The sequence below is a fragment of the Trachemys scripta genome, chromosome 15 (assembly GCF_013100865.1).
Source record: "Trachemys scripta elegans isolate TJP31775 chromosome 15, CAS_Tse_1.0, whole genome shotgun sequence".
In the NCBI taxonomy this organism is placed as follows: Eukaryota; Metazoa; Chordata; order Testudines; family Emydidae; genus Trachemys; species Trachemys scripta.
Genome location: NC_048312.1, coordinates 7,160,455 through 7,182,092, shown reverse-complemented (window position 1 = coordinate 7,182,092; position 21,638 = coordinate 7,160,455). Strand labels below are relative to the sequence as shown.

The window sequence follows — 21,638 nt, the reverse complement described above, 5'->3', positions numbered from 1 at the left end:
ACTTTTCAATTGTGTTAAGCCAACTCAATTGAGATTACACAATTAAAAAACACCCCTGTTAAGACTGAGCCAGAGAGGTTAAGTAACTTGCTCAAGGTCACAAAGTAAGCACATGTCATAGCTGGCATTTCAATTCAGGAATTTCTGACTCCTAATCCAATGCTTAATTCACTGGATTATGTATCAGTGATTTAAAAACCTGCTCAAAAGGTAATTTAAGAATACCTGGTTTGTAGCATAAAGTTCTGAACACCAAGGGTATGTCTACACTGCAGTATAAGCCCAGGGTTTGAACTCAGGCTCAAGCCTTCCATCTTCACATAAATTGTGCTAACCGAGGGCTCGGATCCAGGGTCTCAAGATCTCATGAGGGTGGAGGGTCCAAACCTAAGTCAAGCCAGGACCCAAGGTTCAAGCCCTATTGCTTTGCAGCCCCACCAAAAGGATCCCATAGACTGACTTTCTTTGTCCTCTGGACAGTCAAGTTTGGTGGACAGTCAAGTGTTCCCAGACTGCACCAGGAACAAATGGTTAGAGCAGCCAGATTTTGGGAGCGGTCTGGGATATGGATGGTTGGACTTGGGCCTGCATAATGCAGGAGCCCCAGATTGGGACCCAGAGTTCAACAATTCCTAACCTGGGGTTATAAATGAGCATAGATGCTCACGCCCTTGGTTAACAAACCCAGGGTCTGGTAACTCAAGTTCTACTAACCCTGGGCTTACCTTGCAGTGTAAACATATCCCAACAGCCAGGTCTTGTGCATGGGAAGTAGTATATGAACTGCAATTCCCAGCTAAAGACCCACAAGAATTTCCATTCAAGGTTCAAGTATCAGAGGGATAGCCGTGTTAGTCTGTATCCACAAAAACAACGAGGAGTCCGGTGGCACCTTAAAAACTAACAGATTTATTTGGGCATAAACTTTCATGGGTAAAAAACCCACTTCTTCAGATGCGCCATTCAAGGTTCAGTAAATTTGCAGAAGGAAACCAAAAATTAAGTGATTCCCATCAGTAATCTGTTCTCAGGATTGCTGTCTGGAATTGTGCAAAACCTCTGAAGATTAAGAGGTTGTCACATGTCATTGTTACTTCCTAGATCCTGGCAGAGGTAAATAAAACATTTAAATCTTTTAATGCCGCTTTGGCAAAGCCAGAGGGCCCAGTGAGGGCAAGTCTCTTATTAACAGAACCTTGGCATACATCACTTTTCAACTGTATAATGGCTCCCAGGTGGAGCTCAAGTCTCCTGCATAAAAATAATCTATACAAATGCAATTTAGATATCTTACTACATGAAAAGTAATACCAAATGATGTATTACAATTCTAATCTGTTCATCAAAATCACTTCACATTAGGGTTAGAATGGCAATGAAATAGTTGTCACCAGGGACTCGAGTTTTCTGAGTCACTTTAGGCTCAAATACACAACACTCAACATTTTGTATTAAGTCCACATCTAAAGCTCCATTGCTAAGGGCAGAATTCCAGGAACTCTGTCTTTTGCTAGTAAGAATCTATGGGTCAGATTCTGATCTCAGGCCAGTGCAAATCAAGAGTAGTTCTCATTACTTCAGTGGTGTAACTGAGATCAGAATTAGGTTTAGCATTTTAGCATAATACTATTTATTAATTTGAAATATTAATGAATAACCTCATCTTTTAGGGATCAGTTTTCTCTGATTAGATTTTGCCTGAGTTTGGTGGAAGGAAAGGCTTTTAAAAAAATTAAAATGACACCAATATTAATTAAAATGGGCTTAAGCAGTTTCTTAAGTGAAAAGGTGATTGTTAGTTGTCAGATGGAAAAAATGGGAGAAAAGACTGCTGGGTTTTACTCCTGGCTCTGTCACCGGCTTGCTACTTAGCCGTAGGTGGGTCAGTTAATTTCTCTGCCTTGGTTTACTCACTGAAATAATATATATACTTAGCTCCCAGGCTAAAGTATGTAAGCATTGGATGTGTCCCAGATAAGTGTCCTATACTGAAAAGTAATTTTTCACACCACATCCATATACCGTCCATGCTGATTTGGTCTATGTGTGTAGAGATGGGCAAAAATTTTTAATAGGCTTTTAAAAATGTTACACAACAATTAAAAGGTATTCCAAAGCCATTGAACAAGGGGCTCCTAATTCCTTTCTCTTGGGTGTGGACTGCTTTTTTCAGGGAACAGTTACTACTATTCTGATTCTCAAAAATTCTTGCACCATAGATCTTCAAGGTTTAGTCCTATTGTGCACTTATCAAAAGTAGTCATGGTTAGTAAAGTAAAAGTCACTACTAGGAACATTCAATTAGAGTTCTTTATTTCTTTCCAGACACTATCACTGATCTCTGAAGCTGCTGACCTCACAGCCTCTTTGCTCACTCTGATGCTATATCCTTCTGTGTGCAGTGACCCTAAGGTTCCTGGAGCAGTGCAGATTAAACAGATAACATGAATAACTGGAGTCAATAAAAACAGTTTCAAATAACCTTTCAGACAGGCAGATGGGGAGAGGACAGCAGAGAGCAAAAAAATGAATTCATAGCAAAAGCAAATAGTCAGACCTGGCAAGAATTCAGCACACCAGCAGAATAAATTAAACATCTCAGAATAAAGGGAGTATGTAAAAGCACCATCAATCAGCAATGCACATGCCATTATTTGTTCCTGCATTACACCCATTAGGCTTTTTAAACAAAATTCTGCTTTTGGAGTGTGTTAACCAGCTGTGCAAGATATTTACAGCAAATTTGACATTATGCAAAACTTGATTGTTTTATTTACAAAAGCCCTGGGTATGTTCATTGAAAGCTTGCTGAGGAGCATGAATCTTTCCAATGAGCCTGGGCCCAGTTTGGAGTGAAAATGTTGATCGGTTTCTGGGTTTGCATCAATATCATATGAGACCTGTGGTCTTGATGCCAAAGCAGGTGAAACTGTAATTCTGATGTGAGTTTCACATTGAGATTTTGGGCTAATTCTTGAGTGAGATCTGAATGTTCAATGTCCAGTCTGCTCTGTACAAATATGAAAGATCCCATAACACTTTGTAGCAGAGTAGGGGTTTGCCTGGGTGTTCTTGGCCAAAATGTCACTTCCTGTTGTGCTTGGTTATCCCTTTATGGCTGGAATTTCCTTCCTTACCGTGTGTGCCATGCTCTCCTTTAAAACACTCACTTTTTGGTCCAGGGCAAAATTCCCATTAAAAACTGAAAGATTGGGCTCCATGTGTCCAGATTCAACAGATGATTTTATGTATTCAAAGCACAAGGTAGGAAAGATTATTTAGCAGTAGGAATTTAGGAGTTAGTTGAAACTGGATGCCAAATAGTAAACCTTCTTTTCTGCTACTTAAAGATTATGACCAGTGAGCTTGGTGGAACAGTGAATGCCTTGGCCTTTTGCCCTTAAGAGTTTTGGTTTCTAATTCTGTTTTGGTAATAAAACTACCTTAACATTATCTCTGGACTAGAACTGTCAGTGAGTGGGGTTGTAAATCAGAACTGAGGTGCGTGCTTGTCATACCCATATGGGGAAATTCTGATAGGCCTTGCCTGCACTCTGCCTTCAGGGTAGGACATACAGCTTCATTGTCTCTCAGATGAGCCTCTGAGCCTTCACACCATGAGTTCTGCCCAGCAAGTCCAAATGATATAGACTTCTGGTCAGATTTGTATACTGTTCAGGGACTCAAGCACCTCAGCAAGTATATGCAGTGACACCCAGCAACCTTTTCAAAACATAGGTAGATTAATCAACTGGAACACAGCATCCCGGGTCCTTACGTTAGCATACAGAATAAAGGTTACAACATAGGCCATTTAGCCAAGCCAGTGCCATCAGCCAGCAAAGCTGCTATGAACTCCATTTCAGGCTCTGTCTCCTGTGTCAGTTCAAGGTGAACTACTCTGAGTTCACATACCACCTGCTGGAAATTCCAGCTGTTAAGTGTTGATTGTTCAGTCCTTGGGATTTCCACTGTCTCCTGTTCTGCCCCAAGAGCACACACAACCCTTTTTGCCCCCATTAAGTAGCCATACAAAGCACAGTAACAAGGAATGTGTAGGATTCATAAACATATTAAAAAATCCCACTTCAGCATAGGGGGCACCTTAATTCTCCAGAAGATTATAAATGTTCCTCCTTAGATGATGCATTGCTGTTGACGCACTTGCACTTTCACTTTCTCTTTGTGACAGACGAGACCTCTGAGCTTGTCTGAACAGGTAATATCCTACCATTCTTTCATCAATATCCTTTTGTGGAAGCATTCTTTACTTGCCAAAATGTGTTTAAACACTAGATTGATTGTATTATGAAAATTTAAATAACTAGGGATTCTTGATTACATCCCAGTTGGCTTCAGAGAGCTGTTTGCATTCCTGCATTTATGAAAGAGAATTTGAATGCATGCTTTTTATTAACTGTTTTCCTTATGACCCTCTATTCCCTTTATATTAACTCAAGATGAAAAAGTCACACTTTGTTACAGCATAGCTAGGATACTGAGGATGGTTTTACCTGTCCTCCTGCCTCTCTTACTAACTCCAGATGTTGATATTCTCTTGTTTTCACTTCCTCGTTTTTTTTATTGTTTTTTTACTCTCTCTTTAATCACTTTGCATTTTGCTGCATACCTGTTCCAAAATAAAAATCAATTGATTAGGTCTCAACAGAGCCAAAAATTCAGAGAACACTGCATTATTTTATGCATTCGCTGCAAATAAAACAATGTTGTAGTGGAGAATTTGTTGTTCAAAGGTCACAAGAATAAATTGTAGTTGCACAGCAATTATACTCTGTCCCCTTCAGTTTATATAATATTCTGTATTTCTGTATCAGCTGTTAACTTTATGCTTTACTGTATATGTGCATTTGCTGTGAAAACATTTGTTGTGGATTTCCAGATTTCTGAGCATATTCATTCTTAATCAATATGTTTTATTAACATGGGATGAGGGGCTTGTATAGAATTTTCCTTGCTACAGTAGAGTCAAGCTTAGGTGTCAAGGTGCACCTTAGAAATACTATAGGTAGATAGATGAAAGGCAGATTAGGTCAAAATGGAGCATGATATGCTGTGATCCATTGCCTCTATAGGTCATTTGTTAAAAGTGGTGCATGGCATGTTGTGATCTCCTGTTTTCATGGAGGTTGTTCTCATCAGGATGGAGCAGGGATATCACTTCTCTGAAGGCTGCTCACAGACTTATAACTCTTTATAGTCTATCCTGGGGGAAAAATATCGTATGTCAGGATTAGAAATGGGCCAGGTTGGTCCATGTCCATTATACAGATGAGGACAGGCATAATTCAAGATATTGGGATCAAGAGGAGGTTGATAAAGGTCCTTTGCAGAGATGGAGCCAGGCTTGACATCTGGGGCATCTGGATCAGGGATAAGGTTGGTACTTGTCCATTACTGAGATCGGGCTAGACATGACTTCTGGGGCATTGGAAGTGGGTGAAGTTGGTTCTGGTCAATTACAAAGATGGATCCAGCCCTGAAGTCTAGGGCATTGGGAGTGGGGGAAGAGGTTCCAATCTGTTACAGAGGTGGGGCAGGCATGGCATTGAGAGGTTGTTTCCAGTCTTTTATAGAGACAGGTCCAGGTGTGGTGTCTGGGGCATTGGGAGGTCCGTTATAGAAAGGGGGGATGGCGTGGTGTCTGGGCTGGCAGGGGAGGTCAGTTCTGGTCCTACAGAGATGGGGCCAGGCATGGCATCTAGGGTGGCGGGCATGGTTGATTCTGGTCCAGTATCGAGATGGGGCCAGGCATGATGTCCAGGGCGGCAGGGAAGGTTGTTTTCGGTCCATTATAGAGATGGGGCAATGTGGGGGATCGGGGGGTTGATTCCGGTCTATAGTGGAGATGGGCTCCGGCGGGGTGCCCGGGGCATTGGGAAGTCGGTTCCGCTCTGTTAGAGAGACGGACCCACACGGGGTGTCCGGGCCGGTGGGAGATCGGTTCGGATCGGGTCCGGTCTAGAGACGGGCCCAGGTGGGGTGTCCGGGGCGGTTCGGTTCCGGTCCTGTCCAGGGACGATCTCCCCCACTGTCCCGTCAGGTGCTGCAGCGATGGGGGCGCCCCCGAGGCTTGGCCCCTCAGCTGGGATCGCCCCTGAGCCGAGCCCCGCTCTGCCCCGCCCGGCCCAGCTCCTCCCTGCGGGAGGGGACTGTGGAGGCCCTAACATTCACTCTCACAACCCCCCCCCTTGAATGGACTCGTCCCCCCTCCCCATGGAATGGATGCGCCCTCTCCGATTGGAGAGTCCGCTGGACATTCTCACTCTCATTGGCTGAGGGGCGACCAATGGGGGTGGGAGGAGGCGGCGGCCTGGCCCGCCCTCCGTGAGGCGGCGCTCCGGACGCCGCGCAGGGCGGGGCCCTGCGGGATGTGAAGGCGCCGGGCTCGCCGTCCCCCGTGGAGGAGGCGAGGCGGGAGCGGCCATGAAGGTGAGTGGGGGTCCCCGGGCCATGGGAAGCGCTGGGGGAGCCGCTAGGGTTGGGTCCCCCTGGCGGGGAGTGGCGGGCTCCTGTGCCAGTGCCCAGCCCGCGGCCCCCCCCCCCGCCGGCCCGCCTGGCGCTAGGCTAAGAAGCCCCGTGACTTGGCAGCCCGTGAGCCGAGCCCACGGGGGGGGCTGGTAGTGGGGAGACTCCCCCCGCCTCTCCCAGGGCCCGGCTGACCTGGCATCTCTGTTGCGAGCACGTCCAGGCTCCCACTCGGGCCCGCGCCGCTCTGCCGGGCTCGGGTCAGCGCTGCAAGCGCTCCGGATCCCGCCGCCGGCATCTTGCCAGTGGGGAGGGTCCGGGCCCGAGTCTTGGTGTGAGTCGGGCTGGAGCCGGGTCATTGCGCAGTTTGGCTGCGGCTGAAGCCGCACACCCGGGGCAGAAGGGGTGTGTAGGGCTGTATGGACGCATTAGTCGGGCTGTGAGACCCAGGTCCAGCAGTTGTTGACAGTGCAGTGTGGCTGCTCAGGCATGTGCTTGGAAACGGCCCGTAAGACCAGACACGAGTTGATAGTGCAGTATGGACATACCCTCAAGGGCTAGCTTGATCTGACCTCTGCACCTGCCCTACAGGACCTGGAGGAGAGGCAAGCCGCTCTGCCAGATACCATCCACTAGCTCAAGGGTTCTCAAACTGGGGGTTGGGACCCCTCAGGGGGTCACGAGGTTATTACATGGGGGGTTGTGAGCTGGAACTTCCATCACTTCAGACGCTTGCTCTGTGAAAGGGGTCACCAGTACAAAAGTTTGAGAACCCTAGCAGGAGCTGTTCAGGGCTTACAGATTGTAAATGGACCTGCTTTTAATGATGATCTTGAGACCTTGTCTTGCTGTAGGGCTCTTTAGTACTAGCTGCTTGCCTCCTGAATTTGGTGAATGTTCACAGATCTTGGGTTGCACCAGATCCTGGTGTCATGATCTGGCATATGCTCCAAGATTTAGTACAACTTCTTTATGGGTCAGAGCATTCACATGTATTTGTGCAAGGTAGATGTGGTGTTGGGCATTAGGGCACAGTATAGAATCTGCAGTTCATTAAATTTGAACTGTAGGGGAATCTGGGGGGGGGGGGACACTGGAAAAAAAAGTTGGGCTTGTCCTTTTTGGTATGTGTTTAATGGATAAAGAAGTCTTGAAACAGTCTTTCAAACCCCCCCCCCCCCCATTTTTACATACACACAACATTTAGAAATCCCAGAGATCCTCCAACTAGGGATGATCAGACTGAATATGTCTGGAAGTCTTGGGAATCTGTTTTGTGAAAGTGTAATGCCTTGAGTGCACAAAGGTCCTGAATCATTAGCAAAGGCTTCTATTATTCACAAAGTTAGCTATTGAAGTTATATTGATAACAAAAACACAAGTTTTAAATCAGGACTAATAATCCCTTCTCACCCTGCTTCACTGTCACTTCTTGACTCTTATGATGTCATGTTTTATAAACTTCTAATTAGGACAGAACTTACATATAGAAAAAACAACCTGAAAACTGTCTTTAGGCCTCCTATATAAATAATAATAATAATATAATGTAATAAAATGGAGCACAAGTCCTGTAAAGAAAAAAATGGGGCACGAAGGAGATAGTTAAGAGCTCTGGTTGAAAGGAGGATAAGGAGATGCTACCTAGTAAAGTTAGTAAGTTATTTTTGTATACATCTTACTTACTTTTGGCATGGTCTCATTCTTAAACAGGGTGGCCAAAACTTTCAGACATTCTCTACAGTATGTGTGGTTTAGTTACCTTATCAAAACATTGATTCTGCACAAAGAATCAGCTGTTGATTAGATGGGTTATGGAAAGACTTCATGCAATATATATTTTGGATTTTCAATTAAAAGTGGCCAAACAAGCATACAAAATAAAATCGAATCAACACTTATTTTTTTTATCAGTGCTTATTTTAAAGTAATCCATGATTGGTACATAAGAGAAACAAAATATATTTTTCCTAAATAAATACCCAGTATTGATAATGATGTGTAGAGAGCTGCTACAGCCTATTGGATAGATAAACCTAGAAAAACAGATGTTTAACTAGTTGGTAGCCTGATTGTTGCTACTCTTCATCATTGCCATCCTTATCTTTCCTTGGGCTGTTGCCACCCAACGAACCACCCATTTGTTCAACCAACCAAATGCCCTCTCTGTTCTTCCTCATCTTCTCTTATGTATAGTTCATTCTTAAATATTAAAAAACCAAAACTTTGATCAGTTTTATACCATATTTACAGAAACATGCAAGTAGTTCCTTATTAAAGGTAAGCAGTCAAGAGAAAATTCTATCTGCTTTTTTTAACCCAAGTTTTAAATACTGGTCAAATTAAATTTGATTTTTTTGTTTGTTTGTTTACTCTTATTTGGTTAGGTCTTGCATGTAACACAGCGTGGACATTAAAACTTACCAAGGCCTGTGGTGGATTCCCCATCACTGGAAATCTTAAAATCAAGATTTAAGGTTTTTCTAAGAGATGCTTTAAGTTCAGGGGTTCCCAAATTGTTGTTCATGCACTGTTAGTATTTGAGCTTGATTGTTCCATCCATTCATTTCTCTAAGAAGGTGGCACCTGACCCACTAAAGTTTAGGAGCTGCTGTATCTAGTTCAAACAGGAAATAATTGAAATAAATCTGGTGGCCTGTGTTATGCAGGAGGTCAGACTGGAATGGATGATCAGAACGTCCCTTCTGGCCTTATCTGCTGGAGGGTGAAGGAGAGGCGAGCCTGCTCTGGGCCAGTTTCACTGAAGGTACAACCAGAACTAAATGACAGTTTCACTATCCTGTTGCTATGTGCTAACACAAACTGTAGTGTTCAAATTCTCTACAGGAGGATGTTTTATTCCTCCCTTCCTCCCCCAGTAATTTCATACATTTAAAAAAAACAAAAAACCCACACCCTTCCTTCCATCCCCCTAATTATTTGGCTGTAACTACTTAACAGTGTCCTTTTAATTATGTTGGTATAACAGTGTTTTGAACCATGGCTTTCATACATGTTGGAATTATTATCATTAATAGAAGATACTACTAGACATTAACTATAAATTCCTTCATTAGCTCCTCAGGCCAAATGGTACTTACACAATTGCGCTAAACATGCCTAAAACCCTAAATAGTAAGCAATATACTGCATTCAAATAGTAACAAAACATTTATAATCATTTGATCAAAATACTTACAGAAGAGCTAAGTCTGGGGGTGCTTAGACCAGTGTTGGTTGGCTCTAACTTGGTGCAGCAAGTATTAGCAGTGATCAGCTCAAGAGTTTATCCTTTAACAAACAAGTGAGGTCATTGCCAATTGCTAACTTTGGCCCAAACCTGATGTTTAGCTCACTTGGAGTTCAACATGCACAATCCTTTCTTCTGATAATTGGGGCATCTTCTTCCTTTGATCTGATCAGTTACCTTTCAGGTCCATTTTTCCAGTTAAGCTGGGCTGGCAGTTGTGGCTTTTAAATTTCAATTTGTTTAATGTTATCTTTGTCAGCGTCTCGCATGTCTATTACAGAAATAATTAAAAGTGTTTGTAACAAGTGTTTTAGTCCTTGTAGATTAAAAAGTGTATATCTTGTGGGTTGCTTTTAAAAAAAAATAAAATCTCAGCACAACTCATTCTTGTCTAGTAAAACTAGGATGGTCAGGGACAACTTGAAATTTGCACAGGAAAATGAGTATTGGTTAATCTACATTCTTTTGGTATTAAATGTAGAAAATTGAGGTTTGGGTTAACAAGAAGTTAAGTTCCTTAACTGTCCGTTTCTGAGGTGCTGACTGTATATTGGTAGCTCTTTGAAGACTGGCTTAGCATGTGTAAACAAGCATGGATGTCTGATTATGTACCTCAGTGGGAACATTTGTTTGTTAATAATGTACATTAAAGGGATTTTTATATAGTAGTTAAATCATTACTGCCCAACACTTTGCTCAATTTAGAAGGGATTATTGCCATTTTCACTGCAAATAAGATTCTTGAAAATATACTGACAGTGACTGACTTAACCCACACAGGCATGAACATAAGGTTTTAATAGACACATATGATGGCTGCTTAGGGACAAAAAGATGGAGTTCTTGGATTAATGGATCTTGTTGCTAAAGGAAACACTGTGACCTAAGAATTTTAAGATGGGTTGAAAAATCCAGTGTTCTCAGGAATTCCTGTAGCAGGGTGAAAATCTTTTAACTCCTTTTCAGAAGAGTGTGTGGGAAGCTTTAAATTATGGTAGTGTCCTGGGAGCACTCCACATGCAGGTCTCCTGTTCTGTCTAGTGTAAATTCTGCACATGCTTGCAAGATTGGGTTCAGTAGATTTATTGTCTAAGAATATTTGGTTCTGGTGATGCCTAGAATGTGCTAGGTGCAGTACAGCTGTAAAGGAACGCAAGGTCCTAGCCCTGACAATGTTTAGAACCTCAGTGACGCATTTAACTAGAGATGTTGAAAACTTCCTATAGGAAGAGTGAAGGCACAAGGTTTGTGTGGGCTGGAGATGTACAGAATCACTGAGAGGCATTTCTCGTTGAATTTCAAGTTTATCTGAGTCTTTCTCATGGAAAGATTTAGATAAAATATCTTTAGTTTGTGACAGGGTTTCTTATAGCTTCCCATGGGCTCTTATAAACTGAAATCTCAAAATTAGAGGAATGTTTCCTACCATATTGAAGGGTACAAAATTCCTGTGTTATATATTTAATTCTGCATTGAATTACCACAAATATCAGAATGTTTTCAGTTAATTTTAGAGTAAGTTTATAAATTCACTTTAAAATAAGTCTAGCTAGTGGCTAAAATGTGAGTTAGAAACCCTTCAGTCTCCAGATAAAATGCTCGTGCAGTTCCATGCATACCTAACTGATAAAGGCTCCTTCCTGCACTAGCATTTAATCTTGAAATCACAAATACATGTATTCCATTTTGTTCCTCTTTAGCTGTAAGACATCTTCTCCCTTTTCAGCGTATTCCAGTGTGGTTTTGGTAAAGGCTTGAAAGACAAACTAGCTTTAAACATACCAATTTAAAATTCATTGCTTGATGTTTTCCTTAAAGGTGCATAAATCCTTCAGTCATATCACTCTGTTTTCCTTCCAAGAAGGAAGGAACTGTGGTGCTGGCCTGATCGAGGAACACATCTTTCTTTTTTTCTTTGTGTAATCATTTTTGAGTCTAACTAAAAACTGTAATTGGACTTGCACAGTCTGTCTGTCTGAATCTTAAATGTAGCTGCCTCCTATAAGTGTAGATTTTAAGTAGAATATGTATTACAGCGGATTGCCCTCCCCCTTGCAAGAGACTCCAATATAAAATATTTCCAAGGATAACGAGTAATTCATACTTGAAATGTGCGTATTTCAAAAGTGAATGCTTTTTGGGTGCTCCAGCTTGATTTTTAAAATTAAAACATGGTCAGTGTGTATTCAGATCTGTTTATAATAGCAATTTTAGAGATGCCTAATACAAGTAAAACAATGTTGCACTTACTGAAAGGGCTTGGAAAAACTTACTTGCATACTTGCTGCTGCAAGAAGTTAGGCTATCACTTTCAACAGAATTTCAGTTGTCCCTTTAAGATAAGATTCTAACCCTTTTGGCTCTAAATATATTTCAGACCTGAACCAAATAGAAACTAATGTGGTTTTGTCGCCTAGAGGCTACCGGTAGCTCCAGTGCCTCTGCTCTCAAATGCAGAAACCCCACGCGTCGGGTATTCTTGTCTGGGTGTAATCTGCTTCCACAAAATCACCTTTCTCCATTTCCAGCGGCAGATTCTTTGCTGAGCCTGTGCTGTTGGCTATGGCCTGATTTGCTGGTTTCTTTCTCTCATCCTTCGAGTGTTTCTGCTCACTAACTACCAGTCTTCCTTGTGGGTTCCTGTGTCTTTGCTGACTGATCCTTGGTCTGTTTCTTTCACTGATCCACTCTCCTAAAACATTACCTTTTCAAGTTCTCTACCCTGCCTGCTTGTGCAATGCCTCCCACCAAACTGCTCTCAGGCCTTGGCTACACTTACCAGCTAGTTCAACGGCTGGAAATCGAAGTTCTGGGTTCGACTTATCGCGTCTAGTCTGGACGCGATAAGTCGAACCCGGAAGTGCTTGCCGTCGACTGCGGTACTCCAGCTCGGCGAGAGGAGTACCGCGGAGTCGACGGGGGAGCCTGCCTGCCGCGTGTGGAGCAAGGTAAGTTCGAACTAAGGTACTTCGACTTCAGCTACGTTATTCACGTAGCTGAAGTTGCGTACCTTAGTTCGAATTGGGGGGGGTAGTGTAGACCAAGCCTCAAAAGAGGCCCTTTGCTTATTTTAACTGTTCAGACCCCAGTTGGGAAGCACAGGACTAAGACTATTCTAAGAGTTATTACTGTGTTAAGTTACTAGTACTCTGGGAATTCATACACAGCACTAGTGGGATGATGGTGTAACAGAATGAAGCATCTCTTCAATAACAAGTTATGCACAGGTAAGAATCTTAAAATGGAGTTAAGTTTCCTTTTTGCCTTTACTGTTTTCAGGCGGGAGCCACATCCATGTGGGCTTCCTGCTGTGGGTTGCTGAATGAAGTCATGGGTACCGGAGCTGTCCGTGGCCAACAGCCAGGATTTGGGGGAGGTACTGGCCCATTCAGATTTGCACCAAATACAGACTTCTCAGCATATCCATCTTCAGGAGCCAATATAGTCTGCAAAGCCTGTGGGCTTTCATTTTCAGTTTTTAGGAAAAAGGTGAGTATAATTTATTAAATAATGCTTTACTAACACTAACTAATCTGTAGACCTGTCAGGAGAGAAGCATTCCCCCCTTTTACAGATAGTAAAACTGAGGCACCAGGTGGAGGGGTTTTAATTATTTGTTCAAGGTCACAGAGGAAGTTGATGTCAGACAGGATTAGTTTTCCTATATTGCTTGTTCAAAATAATAACCAACAAAATTGCTGAACAACTGAGTGATGGAGAGGCTGAGCAACAGAAAAGCCTCAAATTCACAATTAGTATTGTAGCATTTTCCTTAGAAACCAATGGAACTTAATTGCAGTCTTAGCCCTGTGTCAGAGGAATGAGGTTGGTTAGGAAGTTGAAAACCTAACCAGTGCAGTAGCCTATCACTTCACTTACAATCAAACAGGTGAGTCGATGAAAAACTTACCAAATAAAATTGATTGGAATTTTGTTTAAACTATGGATGTATTTCAAAACCCAACGCATAGATGACACTGTTCTATGTATTTATATAAAAATAATGTAATCTGTAAGATTAGAGTCAATTTGGCAGGCCAGCATTATCTTGACCACTCACTGGCCCAGTTCTCTGCAGCTAACTTAGAATAAACTGAAGCCCAGCTGTTTCTGATGTACAGAAAATCTAATAGTCAGAGATTCTTCCAACAGATCAATCTCTTGGCAGAGATTTCCCCATTTTTTGAAATCTACTGTACCCTGCATTCCTTTGGTGGCAATGTGCCTGAGCAGTAGCTAAGGGTCCATAATGTCTCAATCTAAGCTTTCCTAGGGCTAATTTATTAAAATTCCAAAGAACATGGGGAGAGATCGATCTAGGCTAATCATGGTTGAGATAGTTGTGTTAAGGGACTCGTGTGACTCTTGGCTATACCAATTCCCTCTGCCTGTATGCAAATAGACCTCTTGAATTAGGACCACTATTTACCTCAGGTTCTCTAAACTAAACAGGGTCTAGAACTTAAGCCTGATTCAGGGTCCTCTGAAATCACTGGAAGCCCTCCCATTAACTTTAATTGGATTCAGAAATCTGAGGCTAATTGCTAGAGCTCCCACCATCCCTGTCCTCCAAGTTGTTAAATGCAGAACCATTTCACTCGTGTCTGAAGTGACCATCAGAGTTGCCCTTAGACCAGAGGTGGGCAAACTACGTCCTGCCCGGCCCCTGAGCTCCCGGCCGGCCTTGGCTCCTCCCCTGCTGTCCCCTCTCCCCCGCAGGGAGGGTGGGCAAACTACGTCCTGCCCGGCTGGCTCCGGCCGGGCGGCGCGGCAGATTTAACAGTGAACACACGGTGCCCTGGCATGGGGCCGAGCACTCGGGCAGCTCAGGACCGGCACACCTCCCGGGGGGGGGAGGGGCTGCACTGCAGGGGTAGTGGGGCAGGCAGGCAGTGCGGGTGGCGGGAGCGCAGGGAACATGGCTGGAGGACTCAGGAGGAGCTCTGGGCGGCCGCGCAGCTGGCCGGAGAGAAGTGGTGCTTTGAAGGGGAAATCGCTGCTTCTCTCCGGCTGCCCCTGCTCCTCCTGAGTCCTCCGCCCATGTTCTCAGGGCCACATTCCGAAAGGGGCTTATGGGAGGGAGTGGATAGGGGATGGGATGGCAGGGGGTCCCGGGAGGGGGCGGTTAGGGGCAGGGGGTCCCAGGAGGGGGCGGTCAGGGGACAAGGTGCAGGGGGGGTTGGATGGGTTGGAGGTTCTGGGGGGGGGGGGGGCGTCAGAGGGGGGGAGGGGGGGGGGGGGGGGTAGGGGGCAGGCTGTCTGGGGAGGCACAGCCTTCCCTACCTGGCCCTCCAAACTGTTTTGCATCCCCGATGTGGCCCCCAGGCCAAAAAGTTTGCCCACCCCTGCTGTAGACCATCCATTTCCCCCCCCCCCCCCCCGCCCTGTTGGAAGAATTGTAATTCAGATTTGTCAGCCTGAAGACTCAGGAAAAGTGCACTTTTCCTTCTGCATCTTCTATTTGCCACTGTGGATGTGTCCCTTACAATTTATTCTCCTGTAGGGTTGACCTGTGATATCTGGAAAGAGAATTTTTTGTCTTTTTTCCCTACAGACTTTTTCTTTGCTAGGGAGATATTCTTTCCTATGGTGTGTAGTTTCTTGTGGTAGGAGAGATGAGTTTAGATGCCAACCTAAGACCTTAGCATGTCTCCAGGAAGGGTTGAGTGTGTGACATTGACTTTTCTGTTTTCATATTAGAAATAGTAAATCTTAAATCAAGAGCTTTTTTAAAAAAAGTTTGTGGTGTCTGTAGTTAGTTTTTTGTATACAGAGGTTATCCTACATGGCTTTGGGTGAAATGGATACATTGGTAGTGCTTTGTAGCTCAATTATAGTGTATACAATGTTTGGCTCTACTTAGAGTGTAGGGGATGTAGGAGTCTAATTAGAAAATTACCTTGTCCTTTACAGTTCATATCGTCCCTTAAATAGTCTTGTCACATTCTTGCTTGAGAGGTTTTTGCAGGCTGGAAAAAAATACAGGGTATGTCTACATGGCAAAAACAAACCAATCCACAGCTGAGAGTCTCAAGAGCCCAGGTCTACACAGACTTAAGCTTGTGTTATGATGCTACAAATAGCCATGTAGCTGCTTGGGCTCTGGTGTGATGGGATGGGAGGCTTCAGAGCCCACATTCCAGCCTGAGCCAAAATGTCTACACAAAGGATAGAAGACTTGTTGCTGTGGAATCTTGTGGGGTTCTCTTCCCCTCCCCCCCAGGTGAAATACCCATAGTGACATTCTTTTATTACTCTGATGTGTAACTGCTTTTAACAGTGTTGCTTTTTGTTTGTTTGAGGGTCAAAATAAAAGCTTACATTTTATTTAGCCATTGAACTGTCTTTCTAAAACATCAGGGTCCTAGCCAATATCTTTTCAGAGGAGCTCTCTGGAGATTTTATTTAGGAACTGCAACTTCTAGCCACTACTTCAGAGGAAGGCATAATTGTCTCCCATGACTTAATATCCTAGTAGCACAGTGCAGAAAGTGGTATCTTCATGATTCCAGCTTAGAACCTGGTTAGTATCTTGAATCATCAGAACTGAGTCTTAGTAATTTTATCCCAGCTAACGAGGTTACACTCTTAATTCTAAATATCTTAACGTAGTTCTTTGGGAATGGAAGGGGAACAATATGTCAAGGCTTCAGTAGTGTTTCTAATGGTGCTGGATGACTGTTACACTGCAGTCATTATACATTGTCTTCTGTGACATTGCCCCTGTAGTCTCCACTGTCTAGTAAAGGGAAAATGTTTTAGAATATGTTGGCTAATGTTTTCAAAAACATCTCTTCTAGTCAAAATGAGACCTGTGGAATTGTGTACACTGTCATGTCATCACAGAAAGAGGATGCCTTGTATGCAGTCTTACAATCAGAATTTGCAGCAGCAGTATCATGAAGGACAAAGGTTTCCAACCACAGAGCGACTATTCTCCAAATTGTTTGCTTTGCGACCCTGCCACTTTCTAGTATATGCAGTTGTTGTGGGCGTATACCTTGGGTCTATAGTCTGGAAGTAAAAAGCTACCGTCAACAGCTGTCTGGTTCCTCTAACTTCAGATACATCAGTTGAAATCTATAAAGTAGAGGGGATGGATGGTCTGCATGGCTTTGCACAGTTAGTACTGGGGGAGGATGATTCTTTTGCTGAGAGTAGGAAAACATTTTAAAAGGACACTCACTTTATATCAGACTTGTTGAAATTGCTCTTAGCCATTAATTCTTACAGTAATAAGATCACTAAACCTGAAATATGTGGGGTTTTTTTGTTTAACATGGCACATTTGCCAGCACCTTGTGTATAACCATACTTTCTCCTCTGTAGTCAGATTTCCCTTATGTGTGAGAGAGAAAAACACTAAAAATTTCCCCAGAAAATAGAAACAGACTTGGTGGCAGGTATAGTGCTTGAAATTACTTGCAACTCACTTTGAAACTGACTAGATTTCAAGTGGGTGTCCTTTTGAGTTAACTACAACTTAAATACACACTTTAAGTGTTGCCTTGTTAAAATTGATTAAATGTCTTGATGAATGTACTAGCCCTACAAATGCTCTGGAGAATACTTGCAAAACTGTTTGATAGACCAGTTTCATAGACATGTCAGAAAACACATACTAAGATTGTCAACTGAAAGCAAAGAATAGCAGTAGGTGATGGAGGGGTGTGTGTGAAGGAAATAGCAAATAGATTTATTTTCTACTCCTGTGAATATCTGACATACAGTTTAATGGCTTTTTTGTCTTCCTGTTTAGCATGTGTGTTGTGACTGCAAGAAGGATTTTTGCTCAGTTTGTTCAGTCTTACAAGAAAATCTCAGAAGATGTTCTACTTGTCACTTGTTACAAGAGACTGCATTTCAGCGGCCTCAGTTAATGCGATTGAAAGTCAAGGATCTGCGTCAGTATCTGATCCTTAGAAACATACCAACAGATACTTGTCGAGAAAAAGAAGACTTGGTGGATCTTGTACTCTGCCATCATGGATTAGGTTCTGAGGATACAGACACTAGTAGCTTGCATTCTTCAAGGTCACAGACTTCTAGTTTTTTTACACATCCATTTTCTCTGTCTGTATCAGTGTCGTCCTCTCAAGAACTTACAAATAGAAGAGGAAGCACAGAAAATGGAACACCTGTACAGGTACAGTACCAGTAGTTGTGGTCTTACAATGAACTTATAAAAATGCTGTCTGCTACACTTTTTTTTTTTTAATGGGCGGGTGTAGGATCTTTTACATCCTGCACTTGAAAATGGAAGAACATGGGTAATTGGGACAAGACTATGATCACTTAAAACTGTAATGGCTAACTTTAGCATAAGCTTTCCAATGTGTGTCATCTGTGACCTGTTTAAAGCATTTTCCTTACTGTACCAGAGGGGGTGGTTGTTATGATCTGATTCATTGTATATGCAGGGACAAAGTGGAATGCCTTCTTCAAATAATGAAGAAGAAGAAGAAGAAGACGACGCAGAAGAGCAGGTGAGACATATGAGCCACCTAAAGCGTAAACTAGACCTATTTGGCATCTGACATAAAAAAACATATAGGGCCTTCACGCTGTTAATTTAGTTTGAGTGAACTAGGCTGTGGTGCTACATGTTATCAATATTTGAAAATATTGTAAAAAAAAAATTGGTAAATTCTTTAAACTATAGAAGGGATTAGCTAAAATTAGAACAGTAATTTTTTTGGTGACTTAAAGTTAAAAGCATAAGAAATAATTGGTGTGTTTCAGACCCCTAGCATGTCCAGAAAGCGAGCAAGAGCATCATTGTCTGATATTTCAAGTCTGGAAGATATTGAAGGGTTAAGTGTTCGACAGCTGAAGGAAATACTTGCTCGAAATTTTGTCAACTATTCAGGATGCTGCGAAAAATGGGAACTTGTGGAGAAAGTGAGCAGGCTGTACAGAGAGAGTGAGGAAAATCACAGGACACGTAAGTGTTTAGTTCTTTTTTCCTTAAAACCAACTCTTGTTCTCTAGTGATTGGCTTTGACAATGGGTATTGAGTGCTTTTGTCAGCTGCAACAATGGAAAGCTATTAGCTGTACTAGCTGTGTCCAGAATAGCTGAAGCTGTACTAGATCTGGCATGTGAGTTGCACTGTTGATCAGTATGTGGTATTGGTTCCTAAGATTGTGCTGTTCTGGTGACTTTTGCTGAAGCTAAATAAACTTGATCACTCTCACTTCTGCTTTCCTCATAGTAGTTAAATTGGTAACAACTAATGAAAACCAACCCATTAGAGAAAATGAAATTGTGAAACCCCCATGAAAGGCATGGGGGTGTAAACTAAGTGTTAGTGGGGGTTTTTTGGCACAGAAAAAAATCTTTCAGAAGAGAACTCTTACTTTTTAGTGATACTACTTTTCAGTGATTAAAAGCTACACTGGCAAAAATCCCTCTGCCAGGGGACCTGTCTCTCTATGGAGTAGCTGTGATGCCATTGCTGGGACAAGTGATGGTTTTCTTATCAAGTTTCTGGTGTCTTTCCTAAAATTAGCATTTTAACAAATATGGCTGCACTATGTTCCTAAACTAAAGCACAACTGAGTTAAATTGTCACAATTCTGCCACTCAAACAGTTACAGCATCATTTTGGGACGGTTAAATGTAAACTTCAAGATTTTTTTTCCTGTTTAACATCTTACAAAATGTGAAAGATTAATACCCAGATCTACTTTCCATCATACAACATGGCTGCCCTTTAATTCTACATAGTTACTAAATGTGTCATTTGGCTATAAGATGCATAAGTCTTGTGTCCCAATAGCAATTTTTGTAAGGTTGTATTTGGCCCTGTTAATAATATTGCATACATATCTGTAGTGATCAAAGTCCTTTACAAAGAGGGAGGTAAGTATTGTTATCCATGTTTGACAAATGATGAAACTAATAGGGCCCAGAGGTGGGATGATACCTGTATTTGAATCCTAGTCCAGTACTCTCTTCACTGGACTGTGTGACATCAGAGTTATTTGATCCTAAATATAGGACAAAACCATACTCTGCATCAGTTGGCTTAATCTTACTCCATTTATAATGGTTGTAAACTAAAGCTTTATTTTACCAGTAGCTTTACTGTAAATGCAGATGAAAATGAAGTGGTGCTGAAATGAGTTGGCTTAGTTTCCTACATGTCTGGGATAGAATTTAGCTGCTTTTGCCATGGCCTGAATCTCTCTAAATCTTAACCCCGTCTGTTGCTTTGCAGAGGGAGAGAAGATGCAACTGACTGAGAACGATGATAATCTGTGTAGGATCTGCATGGATGCAGTAATTGACTGTGTTCTTCTGGAATGTGGGCACATGGTCACTTGCACAAAGTGCGGCAAAAGAATGAGTGAGTGTCCCATCTGTAGACAGTATGTTGTACGAGCAGTGCATGTATTTAAATCTTAAGACCAAAAATATGTTTTATAGCCACCCCAAGTTCCCGTATTTCTGGGGGCAGGACTGATGAAGCTTATTATGTCAAACAGTTTCAATATGAATCAAACATTTTGAACAGCAGGCTACAGCAGCATTTGAAACACTTTCCTCTGACCTAATTAAAATTGCAATTTGGCAACATGTACTGCAGGAGCTGCCTGAGTTACCTTATAAAGCCACGAACTGTTTAAGTCCAACTGTTTACAGCAGATCTAGTATCACTTATTGCTCTCTTCTGAACACCACCACCTTAATCATAAATTTGGTGAAGGGTCCAGTATAGTCAGCGGAAAACTGCTTTACCATGACCACCTTATTGGATGATTATAGTCTGGTTCATTAGGAGCAATGCATAAGCACCAATGAAACTTTAATATATTAAATATTACTCTTAATAGAATGTAACTGTTCTGACACTCTTGCTCCAAGAGTGTCAAAACAGTCAATAAAACAAGATTGTAGAAAGCACTGCCATTACATAAGTGTTTCTATGCAGGTACAGCTAATCTATTTTCATGCTTATTGCTTCATTCAGAATGTCGGTCTCATTACATATATATTGTGTACTGTCCTTTCACATTCTTTATCAAAGTGAATTGCGTATTCCTACATAGCTCTGTTTAATGGCAGCCAAATGCTAATTACTCAATGTTGAGTTTAAAAATAAAATGTAGTTAGAGGGTACAGGTGTTAACTTCCGTGGTCCCAAATTCATTCAAACCTATAATCTATATTTTGCAAAGATTGTATTCCATGTACTAGGAACTTAATGTGAATACAGATCAATTATAGTGAAACTAGTAGATGCTAACTTTGGGGGTTATAGTATTACAACCCATTAGCTTTTCTGGGGTGGCAATGGGTTGAGCGTAAGGAAGGAAAAACAGGATTAAGAAGAATTGTAGTTTAGTGTTTTGAATCAAGACTAGGGTAGTGAACAAAATTGCCAATTACCTCTCTGGTGACCCCTGTGAAGTAGGTTATTCAGGCCAGTTCCTAGGTAGTATCAAACCACCATCAGGGGCAATAATTGTTCCTTTAGAATTCAAAAACTTCCCTTAAAGGGTCCCCCAGCTCAGTAAAAGTAGGTTTTGAGGGAAATAATGAAGTGTAGTAGGAAGCCAGTATTGCCCATGACCTTTGCTGTAATCTGTTCTAGGGCTAGATACTTAACAGTATAACCACTTTCTTTTAAAGTGGAGATCTAATGGCAGTTATTGAAATGCCTTTAACATTATCCTGTGACAACTTTAATCTGAGTTGAATTTTACTGGGCAAATGGTGTTGCACAAAAACTAACATTGCATAGTGGGTTTTAATATACCTGGGTATCTCTCAACTTTCTGTACAACCCACTATTCAATTCCCAGTGCTCACCTAGTTTGAGAAGGTAGATTGTGTGGTTTTTTTTTTTTTGGCAACTGGAGAAATTAGTACATTAAAAATACTCTTGGTTTTCTGT

At 42.2% G+C, this 21,638-nt stretch overlaps 1 protein-coding gene across 4 annotated transcripts; it reads left to right on the top strand.

Moving 5' to 3' along the window:
• Nucleotides 1–6,329: 6,329 nt before the first annotated feature.
• Nucleotides 6,330–21,121, top strand: RNF34 (ring finger protein 34). 4 transcript variants are annotated; one of them, XM_034790653.1, is made up of 6 exons: nucleotides 6,330–6,450; nucleotides 13,016–13,225; nucleotides 17,496–17,882; nucleotides 18,157–18,222; nucleotides 18,479–18,680; nucleotides 19,959–21,121. In XM_034790653.1, exons 1-6 carry the CDS (start codon nucleotides 6,445–6,447, stop codon nucleotides 20,144–20,146), a joined length of 1,059 nt encoding a protein of 352 aa, XP_034646544.1. In that variant the 5' UTR covers nucleotides 6,330–6,444; the 3' UTR covers nucleotides 20,147–21,121. The 4 variants fall into 4 exon arrangements, with proteins under 4 accessions (XP_034646544.1, XP_034646545.1, XP_034646542.1 ...); XM_034790651.1 differs by lacking the exon at nucleotides 6,330–6,450 and adding an exon at nucleotides 9,143–9,253; XM_034790654.1 differs by lacking the exon at nucleotides 13,016–13,225 and having other exon boundaries at nucleotides 6,353–6,450.
• The last annotated feature ends 517 nt before the right edge of the window (nucleotides 21,122–21,638 follow it).